The 20575-nt window shown below is 40.1% G+C and overlaps 1 protein-coding gene across 1 annotated transcript in view; it reads left to right on the forward strand.

Moving 5' to 3' along the window:
• prim2 (DNA primase subunit 2) overlaps positions 1 to 20575 on the forward strand; it is a 44787-nt gene that overhangs the window by 13205 nt on the left and 11007 nt on the right. Inside the window, exons 7-9 of the mRNA XM_030772252.1 lie at positions 9389 to 9456; positions 11898 to 11970; positions 13860 to 14045. Of these exons, the coding sequence (XP_030628112.1) occupies positions 9389 to 9456; positions 11898 to 11970; positions 13860 to 14045 (327 nt within the window). The remainder of the gene's footprint in view (positions 1 to 9388; positions 9457 to 11897; positions 11971 to 13859; positions 14046 to 20575) is intronic.

The raw sequence follows: 20575 nt of genomic DNA on the forward strand, positions 1-20575 counted from the left end.
CTCTTTAGGCGCTTTCGCATCGGAGGAACTTTTCCATAGTTCTTAGAACTGTTGGAGAAAGTACCCCCTTTTTCACGTATTCGCACCGCAGGAACTTAGAACGATCATAGTTCTTAGAACGCCGTTTTGAGGGGCTTTTTTAGCTCCTACTTCAGGGTAGGTACTTTCACAGCGCAATAGGAACCTTGTGACGTAGGTGTACAGCCATTGGTCCAGACGCAGGTATACGATGATTGCAACCGCCATTTTTAAAGATCCGTGCAAAATATAAAGTCTTAGAACGTATTACATTTAGTTTTTGATATTCATGTCTAAAAATGTCTTAAAATGTCTGGAATTGTAGGAGGGGTGACATGGTTTTTATGTTTTATTTTACTGGTATTTTATATCCCCCAACAATGACCACTTCCGCAACGTCCAATGTATATTTGTACATTGAGAGGTAGCGTACACTCCGCTTCGGTAGGTGCTTGTGTGGCTGTGATCTGCATTTTTACCTGAAATAAGAATGTGTTTATCCAGCTTACGATTTGAGGGCTGCGGCGGGGGAAAAAGGAAAAAAAAAAACCAAAACAAAAACACGACACTGCGAGCAAGCGTCAGGCACAAGTGCTATGCTAGCACCCGAAAAGCACTATGCCCATCGAGTCATTCACTGCTACTGCAGTGGTAAATGCATAAATGCAGAGGACATTTTTTTTTCCATTGGACTGGGTCTATCGCCATACAGTTTTATTTTTGTTAATGAGAAGGCAGTTATATGTTATCTAATGTGCACTCAATATTTCTGTCATATTTCTATTTTCTTTTGCCGCAGTTATGGTATTTTTTTCCTTTTGGAGGTATTTAAAAGGTCTTAAAAGTCATTAAATTTATACTTAAAAATGTGCAGCTATCCATAGTTAGTCGTAAACAACAGCTCTTAGCTGCTATACCATCGGCCGGCTTATCTCACTTCAGCGTTCCTACTGGCGGTGCGAATGTAAACAGAAAAAAAGCCCTAGAATGTATGTAGTTCTAGGGGAAGCTCCCCAGGGGGTAGTTCCTATTAAATGAGACCCTAGAACTGTTCGGTCCGAAAGCGCCTTTTTTAGTTGTCATTTATTGACTGTTATAAATGGCAATACCGATTTATCTGCAGTTAGCTCATATCAGCTGATAATATCAGCACGCCGATTTATCGGTTGGGCTCTACTCCCTCCCTACGTAGTGCACTACACTATATTCACTATATGGAAAATACAGAGTTAGTGAACAAGTGGAAAGCCTTCTTCTTTCCGGCAGACTAGGCACGGTTTAGTGCGTTGCTGTCTTGCACTGGTGTAGTTACGTCATTGGTCAAATTCAATACTGTAAGGCAAAGCTTGATACCAGTGTACTTTCTATACCGTCTATACCACCCACCCCTAAAATGAGGGAATTTTATTTCATTTGAGGGGATAATTTCTGATAGCCTGTTGGGCGGGGTGTTGTTACATTTTGGTAACCCGATGATAAAACTTGATTGTTCCGGGATGTCGGGCTAGCAATTTTGCGTGCCCTGAGCATGCATGGCAAAAGCAAGTCCACTAATGCGGTCATTTTGTTAGAAGAAGCAGCAATTAATGCTAAGCTACTTAATTAATTCAAGCTCTGAAACAAGTGAGCTGACAGGTGGTATAGTAGTGAAATTTATATGATGTATCAGTTCATTAAGAAGCCGTGTGATTATACTTTTCTGCTTTGTGGACTGATCAGTATCAACTGGGGAAAAAAAAAAAAAAACTGGTGACAAAGCCTCAGCGAGAGACTGGAGTTTCTCTCTCTTATTAGTAAAAGTGAAATGTTTCCAAGGAGACTACCTCACACGCTCACAGTCACTGCCTGTCAAAACCACCCACTTGTGAATGCTCTTGTATTCTTTAGCACCCCCACCCTCTCCCCCAACAGTAGCATGTAGCACAGAGAGATGTTCAAATGAGTATTTCAGTGAGATGATTTGGGTGTGTAAAGGTACTGGTGTTTCTATACTTAATGTCTTTTAGTTTGATATTGTGACAAGTGTCACTAATAGTGCTGAGTCATACCAGCAGTCTCATATAGCTGTTATAGCACTGAATTATTCCCCAGACTGGTAATGTGTCAATGACTTCTTGGATGTCAGGCTGTTTGGATGTCTTGAACAGTTAGCTCTCCTAGAACAGTACATTTGAAATGGGCAGATAGGTATACAGGACTCCTTTCTATATTTTAAATACATAAACATACCTCCTTTGAAAGGATTAATTTTTGTTGTGTTTTGTGGAAAAGGACAGACTGCAATGAATGTCAATGACCTCAAGACTGTCTGTGCAATGTGCACATTAAAAAAAAGAGAGAGGGGGAAAAAAAAGGTAGATTAGAAAAAGTCTGAAACATGATTGGAAAAGGCTATCAAATTTTAAGTTTGAAGCTAACTTTTAGATTTACTTCAGTAATTCTTCCTTCCCCCAAAGGAAGGTCCTTTGTTGTGACTTAAAAGAAAAGAGCACTCAGCAGGTAGTGTCGTTCTCCCAAGTAAAAAGCAAGTGATCTTATGTGGCTTGTGTGGTTTCCCTGGGTAGTGAGGGGATAACAGCAGTTCAAGTTCTATGACAGTTTTAACAAGCTAACGAAATTGATAATGATTTTTGGAAATAATGAAGTGATTTATTCCTGTAATTAATATTTCTTGCAAAGTTTTTGTCAATCCATACATTTCTATGGACGTAGTAAACTTATGACAGTGCTGCAGTGCAGTTCAAAGTAACTTTTGATCGTGTAATGAGAGTCAGAGATTGGTCTCTGCAGACCAAAGCATTCTAAATGCTCCTACATCACGCATCAATTCAGGAGAGTCTGTCCGTTCCATGGACTGTCAAGCTTTAGTGCCAACTCGGCACTTTTTCCAGTGTCCCAGAGCTATGGCAAATTTGCATCAAATGACATTTTGCGATAATGCTAACACGACAGTTGGTGTTTTCTATCAATCAGCTCCTGAGACGCTCTGAGCTCTGGGTGTCAACAAACTGAGTCCTCTGAAAAGAAAGATCATTATGCTTAGCCTGCAAGAGTTTGACAGATCACCAAGGTCAAAGAGAAAAGTTTTTTGGACTCAGACAGTAGGATTTCTGGACAGGAAATAAAAGTATGTGCTAGTGATTAACAGTGATTAACGGTGTAATAACGGTCTTTGGTGCTAAATGATCATTGTTCGTTTCCCTTTTCATGGGTTTTTTATTGGAGGCGGTTTTAATTAGGGTTTCATTTTGGTTATTAGCATATGTTAAATGTGCGAAAGAAAAAAAGGTTCATTGTAACATCTAGTTCTCTTTGTGTGGTGCTAGTTGTTTTCCTCTTGCTAATTTGGGTCTGTCTAGATACAGTGGGCAGAATGGAATGTCTCTTAGCAACTGACGTTCACTACACCTGTCACAGTAGGCTATGCTGTGAAATTGTTAGCTGTGAGCTGTATCCCCAGGAATGAGGGAAAAGTTACATGTCAGCATTTTTTGACTCATTGACAAGATCTACCTCTATAATTTACTGGTGCAGTGATTTGTGTTACTGTGTTTTTGGCTGAAAAATACTGTCTGATTTTATGAAGATGAAATGTTTTAAAAGATGTTTATGGTAAATAATATACCATTACATTTAAAGTGACAGCATTGATTTTGATAAATATGACTATATCTGATGATGTAAAATTAAAAATGCATATATTTTTCGGCCGTGTTAGAAGAAAGCAATTAAGGAGGTTTTCTTTCTGCCAGACGCACTTAAAATGTTAAAGTTAATGGTTAGGGACAAAAGATAAAACAAACTGAAAAAATATAGTTATTAAGTATTGTTGATGCTCATGACCAAACTAAACTTCATTGGCACTGATCTTAAATGAGTGTCTGACTGGGAATCAGGTACTACAGATGACATGGGGCTTGCAGGTTGGGATCAGTAAAAGCCACCACTTGCCAAGTTCCTTTAGTGGAGTTGTGCTGCTTGATCTCCTATTTCTAACAATTTCAATAATTTTCATTGTACAGAGATACTCAGATGTCTGTTTAATAGTTTTTTTATTACCCTCTCTAGTTTAAGATCTCTAAGATCATTTAAAAAAGACAGTTTTTCTGTGTTCTGATGCTATATGTAGACAGCATACACACTGTATTGTATTGTATAACCAGAGTAACATAAAGGAACCTGCTCTACAGTTATAATTTAAAAACTTAAACGAAAAAATATGTAGGTTTCAATGTACACAGGAAATAAACCCAGTAACTTCATTTTATGCACTGTTTTTAACCTTTTGTTCTATGTAACGCGCTCATTCTCTGCAGCGGTCGCTAGATCTCATTCTGCCTCATGTCAACCCCTATGAAGCGGTTCCCGTATCTTTGTTGGACAGATACCTTTCAGCGGTTCCGGGTCGTTAATCTTGTCAACTCAATTTTGGTATTACAGATTGCTTATCAAGATGCTGATGTCTCTGTCAACAAGAGGAAGATGAGTTTTTGGCTTATTTCAGGACCATTCTAATTCAATGCTCAATACATGTGGGGATTTAGAAAGCCTACAGCGGATTTGATCTGCCTAGCAGTTCCATGCTATCTTAGGTAAATGTAGAAAGGGCCTAATTCAGTAAACTGTTAAATCTTTATCTATAAAGCACAGAACACATAGTGTACCAGGTTATAAGAAGATCTGAGGGTGAAAGATGTTATATTTTAGATTTAATACTTCTGCTTAGGAATTTTAAGTTAGTATCTTTTTTTAGTATTGTTGATAGTATTGTTTTTTTTGGTATTTTTGTCAGTTTTGTTAGTACTTTTAGTCGGTATTTATTTGCTAGCTCAAATTGCTGACATCACAAGTTTACTTTTTCTTGCACCCTGTCTTTCTCCTCTAGTTATCTCTGTAAGGCATGAAGTTTTATTCCTAAATTAATCTAGTTGGAGCCACTGGACCATTGTTACAGCCCACTCTATTCTTTGATCTAAGATACTTAGAGCTCTGGTTTACATCACCCGAATTTGACCTTTCCCTGAGAGAGTCTCCTTTCAAAAGACCCTGTTCAAAAATCATCCCATTGAACCCCATTAAACACATCATCTTTTCTGCACATATTCAACCAACAATTTATTTTCTGCTATGGATGTCTTTTTGCCACAGCCAGCAATTTCCTATATGTTTTCTTACTAAGAGGTGCTTGCTTACCGATTACATGAGAATGAGCATTTTTGAGTGGGTGTGCTTTCAGTGACTATACAGTTATTCTATTATGGAAGTCTAGCAGAGGCACTGCCTCACTGACCCTGGGAGTCCTCTTTTAAGACATCCTCACCCTGACCACTACCTTATTTCTGAGACTCACAAAAAGTTAGCTTCTACTAAGAGTGAAGCCAGTGTCCAGGTGGCACAGGCTGATAAGTAGATGTTACTCAAGCTAACAAGGGACATCCAGAGAACCTCGCTTCACCTTGGAGTGGTGTAAACTTCCAAATGAGGCGCACACACACACACACACACACACAAACACACACACACACACACACACACACACACACACACAGAGAGAGATAACAGTTACCCAGATCCTTTTCTTACTGTTTTACATGGGCTCCCATTGGAAGCATGCCCAGGGGCTTGAGTCCTCACTCTGTATTATCTTTTTAATGTTACATCAGTTAATTCACCATCTGGCTTTGTGTTCTCATTAAGTTTTCAGGTCTGGGTTTACTCACCTGCTCTCAAATGCCAAGTTGCACAAGTGGCTGAAAGGGCAATATTTATGTTTAGACAGGGTTTAACAAGGCTGTCCCTTGCGTACCATTCAGCGCATGGTCATTTTGATTCCTTGTACTAATCAACACAGAGTTTTACCTTAATACAACAGCTCTCTAACCTTATCTTTACAGGGGCACTAACATGCTAATGTTTAACATGTATTTTTATCCTCAGAGGCTTTATGTATCTATTTTTTAGCATTGCTTTTAAAAAAGATGAATGTGCATAGCCTCATTTCATCATTTTCTAATGGACAAGCTGACAGAGCTTATTTATGGATACTTGTGCATTGCACACTTCGTCCTTATGGTGGAGCTGTCTTTTCATGATGCAGCAGGAGTTTCGCGTAAATCACCGTTCCCCTGAACATAGCAAAACAATTTGAATATCACAGTGAAAAATACATCATCATGCAATATTGTTAAAAAAAATCTGTGTGATTTGATTTCCTTTACACACTTTAAACACTGGTTTGTTATAGACCTGAAATTAAATCTATATTGTGCAGCAGTTGACAAGTTGGGCTCACCGCTTGTCAGAATTTTGTGCTTTCCAAGTATTTTAATGTTTCTTCAAATTTCTTGGAGTAATTATATTTGCCGCTTTTGCAGATCTTAAATAATCACTGATGTGGTAAACCTTTGACAGTCCTGTTCCTTCCACCTCAAAAGTATCGATCAGTTTCTGTTTTAAAATGGAGGCTTTTGTGTTTTCTTTCTTCTCTCAAATAGCACTATGAAACACAGAACCACATTATGCTGAAAAGGTAGCTAGTGAGAATCTATTGGTCAATATTCCAATGAAACAGACTGCATTTATAATAGAATAGACCTTTAGCACTGAACCAGACTGCATTTCTTATACACTAAGCCTTTATCATGGAGTAATGCCCTTCAGGTCAATTGTGAATGTTTTTTACAGACAAAGGGGAGAATACAACCATTGTTTGTTCAGTGTGTGCTCTGGCATCTGAATGTGGCTGGGTGTCTGCTTGTTTAGGCATTTGGTGACTGATGAAAAAGCATGAATTTAGTTGCCTGTAATTTTTCTGGGTTTTCTGTGCGTGTGTGTGTGTGTGTGTGTGTGTGTGTGTGTGTGTGTGTGTGTGTGTTAACAATCACTTTGGGTGACACGGGTGAATCAAAATTTAGTCAACATATTATTCCTCATCTGCTCTGTAAAGCTTTTAATTAATTGTAACACACATAGCATACTGCACTGTACGCTGAAAATGAAATTTTCAACCTGCTAACGAATTACAGGCGAGTCACATCTCTTTAAGGAAGACACACAGATACAGTGGCAATGAAAAGCTGTTTGTAATGTGACTGGGAACAATAGTTAATTGTACCCAGATCAGCAGACTTGTGCCTTTATGACTGAGTCTGTGCCCTGAAAAATTCTCTCTCCATTAGCATATCACACACAGGGTATTTTAATTGGACTGACGCTGAACTAATGGCCATGTAAACTCTTTGGCTGGGCACAAAGAGAGAACTTTTTTGGTGAAGCAAAATAGAGGACTTGAAAGAATTGTGAAACCATTCGAATTTTGCAAAGGTGGTCTTTGAAAGTCTATGTCAGGCTAAAAATTAATGATAAAAATTGCAGGTTTTATTTCGGAAGGCCTTGGTAATTAGACCATGTAGCTGCTAGTAACTGACATTTTGATATTTTTGTATCATCTTGTGCTGGTTGTTGTTCAACCTTTTAAAATGAGATGATGTTAGATTTTGTCATTAGTTTGATTTTGGTTGACCAAACTCATAGAAAGCCAAATTGACTCCAGCAGTCCTCCCATGTGTTATAATTTTTATTGTGTGCTGTAATGAAATGCATTTTCTATCATGATAGAGTTTTGTCTGATCGCTACTTCTACCTCATGAAAACATGTGCAGTTGTATGCATATATGGAGAACAAGGCCACTGTATAGAGCATAGGATCCCAGGCGATAGTTGACCATCCTGATTGTCCTCCCATCTTCTGCTGGCGTTGTCGTGCAGCGGACTGACCGTCAACGCATCGACCATCTCTGACAGTTCCCTGAATCTGACTTCTATTTCCCAGCAATTATGTGGATCGCCAACATCTCTAGAATGGAGTAATGACTCTCTCCCTCCCCCTCGCTAGTGAGTGGACCGTGTGACCGTTGTGTGGTGTTTCTGATGGCTTTGCACTGCCGTCGAGGACGACGAGGGGACATCAGAGAAAGTGTTTCATTAAATGAGCGTGAAATTGAAAGCCGCTCCCCCTTCTGTCTGAATTTCCTCCTGGAGCTTTTTGTCTTGAGTGAGGATTCTTCTTGGTATGAAAAAAAAAAAAAATTCAAGATCATAAATGACTCCCTGTGTTCAGATGGATTCTCTGTCCTACTTACCAAATGTTACACTTCTCCCTGTAAAAATGGAGGGGGGCAATACACGGTTAAATTCAAATGTGTCTTTGGGTGGCTATCCCTCATAAATTTATGCCATTGTCATCAAGATTGCTGATTGCTCAATGTTTGTCCAGAGATTTCAAAATGCAAAATTCATTAGGTGCGTGTTACACTGTGTTCTTTGTTCAAGTAAATGTAAGCGGCTTGTTAGAGATGCAAGCATATGAATTTGCTGTTATGAAATGTTATACTGTAACATAAAGTAAAAGATATCAGACCCGTTTTTGCTGCTGTGGTTCTTTGATTTATCTAAGAATTCAGGTGAACTTGTTTAGAGAAGTGATTCTTACGGTCCACATTATTCTTTGTAAACTGCTTGCTTGAGTAAACAGCTGTCAGTGTTTGCAGTTGTTACAAAGATTGCATCAGGTGCCTTACTAATGCACCTGCTTTCTGTGAATCTGACCACCTTTGAAAGCATACAGACTTTGCATTGTTTGCTTAGACTTTTGAGTTTGTTTGTTTGGGTTTTTTTTAATGGTGAGATGCAGCTGTAGTTTTTTAAAGGTCAGGAACAACTGTTCAGTGGACTGGAGAGCTTGCTGCCTACTTTGCTGTCGCTGCTTCGATAGCTTGGTCAACTCCCCGTCTCTTCAATACCTTTTCTCCGCTTTGCTTCAGTTAACAGATGCTGCTATTTCAGCTACAGAGCTGATTAATGGCCTTAGGGTGGAAACATGTATAGATATCATTTTGTTCACCCTAAAGGCGTAGCTATGCTAACATGAGCTCCTGCTGTCAATCTTCATTCCCATTTGAAGGAGAGAATATGGTTAATGGTCTTGACTGTTATGTGAACACATTTTGTGCTTTTTAAATTAGGTATATGGGTTTTTTCAAATTGTGTAGAAATGATCATTTAGAAAGGCATGTCAGGTATGCATTTGGTTTGATTTAATGAATGCAGTGATTTTATGGCGTACCCAAGTCTTCAAAACTCAAACCCAAGGTTTTTGAGGGAAAGCCAAGATTCCACAGTACAGTCCAAAATGGTTTAAAGATTGTTTGCTGAATGAAATGCATATTTCATATTCATCATGTTATGTTGCTGTGGAATAGCATTTATAACACTCTTTTACTGATATTATAACCTCAGGCCTTCTCAAAGAGTTTAATTCTCTAATTCTCGTTTTCTGGTTTGTTTTTTTTTTTTTTTTTTGGTCCTCCAGTTGACGGCACGATCTTTACCGGCTGTGCAGACTGATGAACGACTCCAGCCTCTTCTAAACCACCTCAGGTAATTGGCATCATTAGAAACATTATCACTTGTTCTTTCTGACTGTTCTATTATTTATTATGACAATGTGTTTGTTATAGATGCCTTCAAAAGGGCCAGGCTCACAGTGTAGTGACATATCAGTTAATCGATTGTCACATTCTCTTAGTGTGACACATGCTTGAATGGTGTTTGTCACAGAATGTTCTAGACGAACTGGATGACAAGTATTGTTACCCCCCCCCCCCCCCACAATATACACCAATCAGCATCCATTGCTTTGAAAGTGTCCTTAAAGACCACAAGCTTTCTGATGACTTCCAGACATTTTTTGGTCTCATTCTCTCTCGCTCTTTCTCTCTCCCTTTGTCTCTTTCACGCGCTGTTATTCAGTTCCATTCTCAGACAGCCTTAGGGGTAATCTCGTTCCAATGTCGAGGTGATCCAGCTCAGGCCCTACAGGTGTAAACCTGGCCTTGCTTTTTGGAAAAACGACTCACCAGGGAGGTCGACTCAGATTAAAGCAAAGAGTCTCTCCCTCCTTTGCTTTCAATAGCTTGTCCGGCTCCATGGCACCCTTGGATGAATCTCCTCTTTGCCTAGAGACAAAGGGAACAACGGAGGCATTCCCAAAAGGCGGCATAGCCGACAGCCATTCCATTTGCCTTTTGATAGGCTCTGAATGAGGGCTTTTTAATTGGCTGTGTCTTTGGAGGAGCAGAGGTAGCAGCTCTGGTGTTCAAGCTTTTATCGTATACAGTTGCTGGGCTGGTCTGATAAGACGGTGTGGATCATTTGTGTGTACTTTGGTAATGAGTGAATGTCTCCTTTCAAACCAGCTTTTTTTTTCCTCTCAGAGCCCAGGCTGGCAGAAAAGCACTTAGTTTTAACACAGTCCGAGTGAATTCTCTCAAACCGACTCCTGGACTGTAATTTCACAGATCAGTTGGTCCTAACTTCAGATATGCTGCTTGGATCCAGGGTTACTAAAGATACCAAATAAATCTAGGCATTTAATGCAACATCTCTGTAAACAGAATGGGGTATTTAATTTACAATAACTTCAATTAGCTATTTACCATCACTAATAAGTTGCTGCAGTTTCAAGATTTTTTTTGTTTTTATAGGAAAGTTTGCCATTGTTAAATCTTTGAGCTGCTGTTTTGTTACCTTAGACAGATAATCCCTACAGATCGGTTTTTGTTCCATTCGACTGACTTTGATAGTTGAGTTTAAACACAGTAACATTAGTTTCAGTAGGAAAGAAGGGGAGTACATGGCTCTGGAAAAGGCCAGATATTGGAAAAGTGGAATATCTGAAGATATTAAAGAGTGGTCTGAAGAATATGATGATGAAGATGAAAGACATAATGATGCACCTTTCCATTATAATGTGACAGATGTTTGTGTGTGCTTGTTAAACAAAAGCAAACAAAAAAACTAGTTTTCCACTCACTGACTAGTGTGTGGAGCTGTGATACTGGGAGTAATTAGCATACAAATGCCAAAAGCAAATTTTTTTTCCGCAGTGTATTAATATATGTAAAGCTCCCTTTGTCATCTAAGGCTGACTGTTACAGAGTTTCTTTTTTCTTCTTATTCAAGATAGAGTGCCGTTTAACAAGGGGTACCATTGTAAGCTCTGATAGCTATATTTAGTTGTTTGTTTAATTACAGTGTGCATGACACTTCTTTGGCTCGTGCTTGAGATGAAAATATTTTTTAACTGGTATTAGAGAAGAGATAATGGATTCTCTAATGATTCATGTTTAAATTTCAGCTGATAGTTTCTTTGTGGAAACAATTTATTTTGACCTGGGTAATCTGAAACAGGAGTAACAACCGCAGTGCTGACACAGTTCCATCTAGGTCTTTTTTTTTGTTTGTTTTTGTTTGTGTTTTGTATGTTTTTCTTTTTTTGTGTGTTTGAGTGTTTTTCCTCCAAGACACCTATCATCTGTAGACTTTGAAGGATGGCTGATGTCTTGTAAACATGGCGTTTTGAAGGGAAAGGTGACATGACATTTTGTTACGCTGATACTTCTATACCAAGTGAAACCACTCTTGGTTTCAGTGCTGAAGAAAGTCAAACACTGATTAAACTGTGGGGTTTTGAGTGAATGATTCATTCCTTTCTCCTTGTCTTTCCCTGACTTTCCTGACTCCTGCGCGCGCCTAAGTCATTTGCTGTAGAATCTGGTGCAGTGTGAGTTTTTTTTTTTTTCCCCTTTTCTTTTTGGCCTATCCAGCTACTTAATGTGCTTTCAGCACTGTTGTTAACCTGCTCTCTATAGAGCATATTGGGTAGTCTGGAACAGACAACGTTGTTTAGTTACGGTGCTTTTAAAGACACATACAAGCCGCCACCCCAACCTCAAAGTCTTTTGGAAGTTGAAATATACCTGCTCCATATTTTTACCAATTTTGTTTGTTTACTTTTTTCTTCTTCTCTTTTTTCTCAGTCACGCCTACGTGGGTCAAGACTACAGCATTCAGAAGAACATTGGAAAGATATCTCTGGAGCAGATTGATTCGGTGTGTATAATTTTTTTCCCTTAATGCTCACAGACTTTTAAGACCAGTTTGGCTTCACGACTATTATGATCTCTTAGTTCTTTCCTTTGACCTCGTTCATTTTCTATTTGACCACATCTCTCATGTTCACACGCTATTTTTTTTTTTTCATAGCAAAACAGAACCTCTATGTCTATTCATTTAGGGTTCAAATCCCAGCCATGTCATGCTTGTCAATCGTTAGCTTCGTCCCAAGGTACGCAGTTTGCCAGGGGCTCTCTCTCCCCCTTGCTTCTCCAATGCTAGGTGCTGACGATCAGGAGCCTACATATGCACCGGATGTAATCAAGCGGGCCGCGTCTCGTGTGAATTCAGAGGGTGAAGAAAATGGGTGATTGGCTTCATAGCCCGCAGGAGGAAGCATGTGCCGGACTCACTCATCTCGACTGAGGAGACTGTGGTGTAACGGGGATATACCATGTAAAATGCAGCCACTGGTTTCATGGAACCAGAGGAGAATGGGCCTTTCAGATAGACAACAGTTCAGCTGTGTTGTCTGTCCGTCCCAGAGCAAATAACGTCCAGAGCATTGTTTCCTCATGCTGTCTGTTAGTGCAGGCTGTAAGTAAGAGTTAAAACCTCGTCCTAGTTCATTTATGCAAGTATAGCCTTGGGAAAAATTCATTCATATTTTGGACACAGTTCATATTGGACTCCTCTGTTTCAGCTACATTTCGAAGACGCTGATTGTATCCTGTTTGGACATTCAAAATGGATTTGTAGAAATAATTTATGTTTCAGAGGAGCTGAGCTGGCTCTGAAAAGTGTTCTACGTTTTGTGTCATCCTTTTTTTTTTTTTTTTATTGCCCCTCCATTTCAGAGGCGTCTGTTTTTCCAATTAAGTGGCCTGTCATCAAATGCAAATTTTGTCCTTCAGTTTGTGCTTTTGTTTAGACAGATGAAAATGGTTGCTGGGTGTTCACTGGTAATTAGCAGCTTTTGCTCTGAAACGAAAAACAAGCTGAAGCGAGCTTTTGAATTCAGTAAAGCCTTGTTTGCTCCTACCCTTGACAAAGCAGAACCTCCTTCTCATCCATACACCCACACTGAGCCTCTCCTATTAAAAAAAAAGCACACTGGTTTAGTCTCTGTCTTTGATCCAAGTTTTCCTCTCTAAGTCACGCTTCGTTCTGGTCGTTCACCTCATGTGCCCTGTCTGTTTGGACATCAGGGTTACCATGACACGTTGCCTCCATTGTTAAGAAGATCATAATCCCGCCCATTCATTGTGCCCCGGTACAACCCGCTTTCCCACACAGTGATTCAGCAGCCTACATATCCAGTCACGGATATCGCCTGATTCCCTTCATCCATCCTTCTCTCTGGTTCTTCACACAGGACTGCAAAATGACTCACAAACAACAGCGAACTGGCCAACGCCACGGTTCTTGGAATTAATTTCAGTTCTGAAATCCCGTCCTTGATCTGCCTCCCTGTGTTGAGTTGTTAGTATACGTGAAAGCAGGTTCACTTAAGACAAGAGTGTGTGCACTCTCTATTCCAAGAAATAGCATCTACATAGAAGAAAACATACGAAGAGAAAGGACCTCTTGAGCAATCAAATTGTTTATTTTTGTGTTGATTATGGTGTTGTTGAATACTGCTGGTTTTTAGAGGAAACAAAATGAGAGAAGAACTCAGTCCACTTAAATTGTAATTATTATTTATCTTTATTTATTTACTGGTAGTGTATTGTACTGTTTGTAGTACTTGGCATATTTTCAAATATCTGTGTATCTGAAATACTCTATTAAAAAATCACTCTTACGGCCACTGCCCGGAGAACTTAAGATTGGTGAGAATTGATGGTGAAGCTACTCAACCCTCTGTTGTCTTTTTTCTTTCCCAGCTTTCAGGCAAATCCTTCCCTTTGTGTATGAGACAGCTCCATAAAGCCCTGAGGGAGAACCATCACCTGCGTCACGGCGGCCGCATGCAGTATGGCCTTTTCCTCAAGGGCATAGGGCTCACCCTGGAGCAGGCCCTGCAGTTCTGGAGGTCAGAGTTCATCAAAGGCAAAGTGGATGCCGACAAGGTAACTTTGCAGTCTCTCTTAACATTGCGGCGGAATTTCTCCTGCTAAAATCGCACACTTAGGTATTTCTGATGGAATGCTTTGAATTCACACTGCTGCACACCATTTATTTTCTCTTTTTTTTTTTCTCCCCTCGCAAAGTTTTTGGGGCGTTGTCTCTCATTCTCCGTGCTTACAGTAATTTTCTCTCTTTATCCTTCAGTAATTTTTGAGTAGCGAAAGGCGGCCATATGAATTAGAGAAGATAAATTGCAACCCTGTGTTGTTCTGCTCTGTTATTCACTGTGATGTTGTGAGATAATTTGGGGTGCCTTTCCTCTTGTCCTTAATTACAGAATTTTCCAGGATTTGCGTGGTTTGCATTTGATTCAATCTTAGATTTGTGGCCATAGAACATTTAAAGAGAAAATTACACTGCACAGCTTAGACCCCGGTTTCTCCTCTCTCCACACTGTCCTAGTGAATGTTTATTCCCAGCTGATCTTCAATCAGGTAGATGCTAATGAGATTCACAGCTTTGCCTGTGGATGGTTCTCCTGTTGGGGAAACATCTGAATACAATTGCATGTCTTATGAGAGTTAAGTGCGTAGTCAAGTCATCAGAAAAGTCTTCGTTCAAGTTTTATTCCTGTCTACTCCAGCTGTCAAATGACACTTGTGCCCCCATGTTTTCTGTCCCTCTGAAATCTGAGCCTGCTGAAGTCCCCCCATTACTCCTTACAGCTTTTCTTTCCTTCTTTCCTTCTTTCTTTCTTTCTTTCTTTCTTTCTTTCTTTCTTTCCTTCTTTCTTTCTTTCCTTCTTTCTTTCTTTCTTTCTTTCTTTCTAGTTATAAATAAGGTGGTTTAATGAGCTTTGCAGCCCAGTAAATATAATTTTGAACAGTCAGAGAAATCTGGGAGAAAATGCTTTGTATAAATTGCATGAGTTTGAGCCAGAAGTAGTGAAATAGAGTCCGGTAAAAAGTGCAGCAGCGACAGAGAAATGCAAAGTTCTCTCTTTGATTGGATTGTCAGGCAACGTGTGAAGCATTGTGAATCAGTGGTGTAGTGAAACATTTGTTATGCCAAATGAGTTGCGTAATTTCATTTATGGAATTCTTTTGTTCATTTGTTTTTGTGCTTTAATATTCAGTTGAGCTTGAATAATTTATGGATCAAGGAAACATGATTTGGTTATATGGCTACAGGAAAGAAAACAAATAGCCAAGGAATGTTTTTTTTCTGTTCTGTTTTATCTTGCAAATGAGTATAGTATTCTGTTAAATGCATTATTCATGGATTATGGCTTACTGACTGCAGCATGTGCTCTGAACAATGCAGTGCTAACAGTGGTGTGGTGGGGTCCCTACTTCTGACTGAGATTGGAGGTGAATATCTGCACCTGAGGTAATCTAAATCGAACAAACCACACAATGGATCCGTCTATTTCTGCGCACAGTGCAATTCCATTGCCCTGTATATGAAATGGTGTGCAATTTTCTGTGACAACATTGTAAAGGAAAATGGGAGATGAATTAAGGGTGTATTCAACAAGATGATACATTTCCATTTTCGTGGAAATAAGATGTCACTTTGCTTTGAAAAAGCAATGAATGAGGATGAAGACAGCAAAAGTGAGGGTTTTTTTTTTTCTTTTGCCCTCAATCCAAGTTTTGCTCTAAATAAGGCACCCTCAGATGCTTTTGGGGTCATTATTTAAACTGATGTGCTTAAACAGCAAATATTCTCGGTTTGTGGATGATTAAGCTAAGGCAGCCTTTATCACTATGATCTTCTCGGAAACCCAGCACAAGTGAGAGACAGGCATATGAAAATACATCCTGCGGTTTGTTTATGGTCCCTTATGCAGCTACAATGGCAAGGAAAACCTGAGGTGTTTTGTAAATGAAAAAAAAGTGACTTAATTGATAACTCTGCTTCATGAAATACCATGAGAGTAATAGTTTGAGATTAACAAACAGCGAAGGCTTCATATAACCTGATTATGACTAAAACTGTATTAGAATCAGTAACATCTCCTTTATTTATTTGCAACACTTTTTTTTTCCTATTAGTTTATTTTGCAGTGTGATGATCTCTTGGACTGTTCTTGAACACTTTCTTCGGTGTCTTAATAGCATATAGAAATTAGATCACTACCTGAGAAGAAAGAAATACAGCATCCCGCAGAGATGATTGCCCTTGTGCACTGAATATGCAATTACAAAGGGTGTACCTTTCAGAACTATTAAATTGTGAAAACACTCAGAACAGAATCTTTCCCACACTTAAAAGATCCCTGAGCTCCTAGCTCCACAGGATATGCAGAAGTACCCGTTAAGGTTAGGGTTACAATGAAAAAGTGTTCGGCACCAAAAAGGACACCCTTAATCGGCAGGGGTACGTCTGAGCCCCAGTACTGAAGTGAAAGTAACTTAAATGGTTACATACACATTTATTATCTGCCCATATCCTGGTTATAATGAGTCCTCACATTACTTATGAGAGTCACTGCCTCACTTCATCCTGCCTGTACTTACAAATTCCTTTAGACAGAAAAAATACAGTTTATTGACTAGGAGACCAAGCCATTTGTGGATGTGCTCTGATTTATTTTCCAGTGCTTTCACTCGTATGAAAGGGACTGTGGTACATTCTCTTGGTCTGTTTCCTATTTCATAGTGCATGGTACATTTATGAAATCCTCCAGCTGTCTTTTTTTTTTTTTAATGGACTCATTGTAACTGTCAGAACTTTGCCTAGAAACTTCAGCAGTCCGCTTAAACATCACACATTTACCATGGCACTATGGTTTGCATGGAACAAGCTGAAGTTCAAAGCGATGTTTTTGCTCTGACTACTCCTAAGCCATTTTCACACACCACTCAAAAGCAATTTAAAGATGTCCATTTATTCCACTACTCTCTTATCGTCGCTCCGTGTGCAACTATCCCTCAAATAAATAAATAAAGTAAAATAAATAAATAATCCCGGAAAAACGCTCTCATCCAAAATGGCATTCTTCTGCGATCATGCCCCAGCACTCAGAGAAGTGCCTCATCTCCAGGGCAACTGACTCACCTTCTCCTGCCATCTCAGGTGAGGCTCAGACAGCTTGAACACTCCAAACGGATCCCGCGTTCTGCGCCAGAGGTTGGCACGGTCGGAGGCGGGCGGTTCGCGGCTTTGAGAGTGATGTATGTGCCGTGTCAGGGACGACAGAACACGGCATAGCGTGTGTTTGCCCCCATTAGCATTCTACCAACACTGGCGAGAAAGAACCCAAACACCACGGTTTCAGACCAAGGACCCGTGCGCACACAGACATAATTGCACAGATTGGGAGGGAAGCAAGGGGAGGGGGAGGGGGTGGGGGTAGTATTCCTTTCAGGGAGGTCTGCTTTGAATGAGCACAGAATATTTGTCTGCTGATTTGCCATCTCCTGCCCCAGGGACATTGTTTTAGCATCAGTATGCATAGTGGAATTCTACCACTTAGCAGTAACTTGAGGTTTATTGTTATTCAAGGTCCTGCAGTATACTGTTTTTATATATAATGTTCACCTGCACTGACAAAAATATTTCAAACAAGGCTAGGAAAAGTCAGATTGACTTTAAATAAGCATGTCCTTCCTAGATTTGGCTTTCTGTTGGGTTTATATATGTTATGTTATTCACATTAGAAGTGGTACATTTGGTGTGAATTTATCATAGCTGGGTTTATGGCCCTTCTGGCAGCCTCAGAAATCTCTCAGCAGTATCACACCAATCTCAGGCCTCACTCTTCTTAATGCACACAGTGCATATCAATGGCCCGAGCTGTGTTCACCTGTGATTAATTGTGCGCCTGAGACAGAAGGGAGGGTGAAGAGCTGTTGGCCCTTGTGTTTCCCGACCAAGCTAAATGACCAGTGTTAACAGTCTTTTTAGATTGAACATGCAGAATGTGAGAATGTGGTGGCAAGGCGAAACTCATTAGATTCGCCTGGACTTGCCCGTGAGCCCGGAGTCTCATCTGACGAGGGAAAGATCCACACTCACCGTGCATGAATGCTCTCTAATTTCTGACTCACCTACACAGATGAGGACAAGCCAAGGCACAGTGTGCTTGACTGACCCCTGTACGTTAATACCCCCATCCCCCGCACCCCTCTCTTCCACCGCCTTTCTCTCTGTCATACCCCAGCAGATGTTCACAGCTTGTACAGCAGGTGTGATCGAAGCTTTCTTTATCAGTGCTGCAGTAGTAATGAGGCTATAATATAGGAATGAGAGCCCCCACCTCACACCTGTACGGCCAGATTTATTACAGCCTCTGCACTATGAGAAAGTCATCCGGCAGAGGTCAAGAGTGTTGCCAGCCCCATAGTGCGCCTGACGACAGCATGGTGTCCATAAAGACCTGTTAATGAAACAGGCTAGAGGCTCTTTGGAAACTACGCGTCTCCCTCACCTCTTGCATCAGAACTACATTTGTAAGTGTCTTCTGGTTTGATATGTGCATCGGTGTCTTTGGCCTGGCCTTCTCCCTTTTTTTCATTTTTTGCCTTTGATTTTGGGTCACTAGCTATGTTGCTGTGAACTGCTACATCTAATGGAAACTATGTTGTTTGGACTACTTTTGACAGAACTCCTAGACCATTATGAATAAGAGATATTAAGGATTCACTTTGTGCTTTTTCCTTTTTCATTCTAGTCATTTATTGTTAAGCATTTATCAGGTTTTTGTGTAGTTAAGTACTGTACCAGTAATTATGATTGTTTATCATTATTTTGGGGCTTATCTCTGAGGTGAAATGAAAGGTTTAGTCATTATTTTCATTGAGTTAATTAGTTAATAGCGGCGTATAGCATGCCATTAAGCACCGATTCCTACACTAATTAGCAACGTAAAAATTTGAAGTTTTTCATCTTGTGTGTGATTTTGTTGAGCATCAAAACAAGTTCAAACACTTCTTGCTTTTATTCATTTCCAAAGGAAGGAGGGATTTTAAAGGGGGAAGTCATTTTGTCTCAAAGTCCTTGTTCCTCTGATTATTGGCTTACAGTTTAATCAGTAGGTTGTGGCTCACATTAAATGCAGTGAAACAAAAAAAAACAAAAATACCCTGGCCATTCATAGAGCATTGGCAGCATTTTGTACTAAAGCAGTCGGTTTGATCCCCAGGAAATTCCACCTAAGCCTGTTTTGTGTTTTGCTATTTACACTACATTTAGTAAAATGTTCTGTATATATGGAAATTCAATATCTTACACCCACATTTGTACTCAGAATGTTCTTTGGAGAGACAAAGGTAATTATGCTTTGATTTAGTATTCTGAAAGTAACCTTTAAGGAGCATGTTACCTTATCCATCCATGCAACAGGAAAGACTTGAAGGATGACCTCAGGGACTGAATCTGCAACGAGTGGAAAAGCATCACTCTCCCTACCATTCAGAAAGGAACGGAGGCCTTTTAATATTCTCATCCAGCCCACAACCATGCAGTCAGAACGCTCTGTATGGTCAAGCAGCTGCACTGAATTTCAGGGATGTCTTGACTTTCAAGAGCTGCATGTCGGTATCAGCGGCATTATCTTCCACAACTTTGTCGACAAATTTGTAGCTTGACTAGATGTGCTTTATTTATTTTTTATTGTTCTTTGACAGCGTTATTGGGTATGCTGTTGTTCAGAGCAATGCATATTTCCATTACATTGCATATTTAATGTGTTGACACAAGGGATAGATAATAACCTTCTTTCTGGCCAGATTTGATCCTGTTTGATATCCAGTTATTGGCATCAGTCCTGGTAATGAAATAGGCTTTTGATACTGTATGTAACCTCACTGTTACTCTCTGTAGTGTTGCATTGGACCCTCTCCTTTTGGAGTGTTTTTGTGTTTGTGTGTGGTTGTTGTTGGTAACTTGTTTGGCTTTCTCAAGGGAAAGTACAGGATATAATTTATGGTAAAAACTTTGTTCCCCTCCCCAATGTCAAAAAGGTAAGTGGCGTACAAGAAGCATGAGGGCTGACAAAAGTAGCTTTGGTGTTTCTAATGGGCCCAGCGGTTCCAGTGCCCCCCCCCCCCACTCTCCCCCTCCTCACCAGCTGCCTGTTTAATTAGAGCGCCGAGCCCCGGGAGACCGTAAATTCCTCCTGTACTGCACATGGAAAACAAGGTCTCCTCCATCACCCGGCCCCAGCCCAACTCTCTGTTTACCCAGCCAAGTCCACATATGCCACAATGACTTACCAATGCTAATTGACACAGAAAAAGCCACGAAGGAGCTGCAGTAGAGGATTTGGGTAGGACTCCATTATACACTGGATAAAAGAGTGCGTTGGCAGGTTAGGACATTTATAAGAGCCACATTCGCAGAATTTCCCAACTTTCAAATTTAATACCCAGAGTAGTCTCCGTCTGGGCTCTTTTTCATTACATTTGTAAGCAGGTTGTTGGTCGGTAGAAATGTGTGGAGAGCTTAGCTATAATGGATCCTGCTGCGAGAAAATGGTTCATATTCTGTGCTCTCCCAGTAAAAAGCTTTCATTCGTGGTGCAGAG

The sequence above is a fragment of the Chanos chanos genome, chromosome 4, assembly GCF_902362185.1.
Source record: "Chanos chanos chromosome 4, fChaCha1.1, whole genome shotgun sequence".
In the NCBI taxonomy this organism is placed as follows: domain Eukaryota; kingdom Metazoa; phylum Chordata; class Actinopteri; order Gonorynchiformes; family Chanidae; genus Chanos; species Chanos chanos.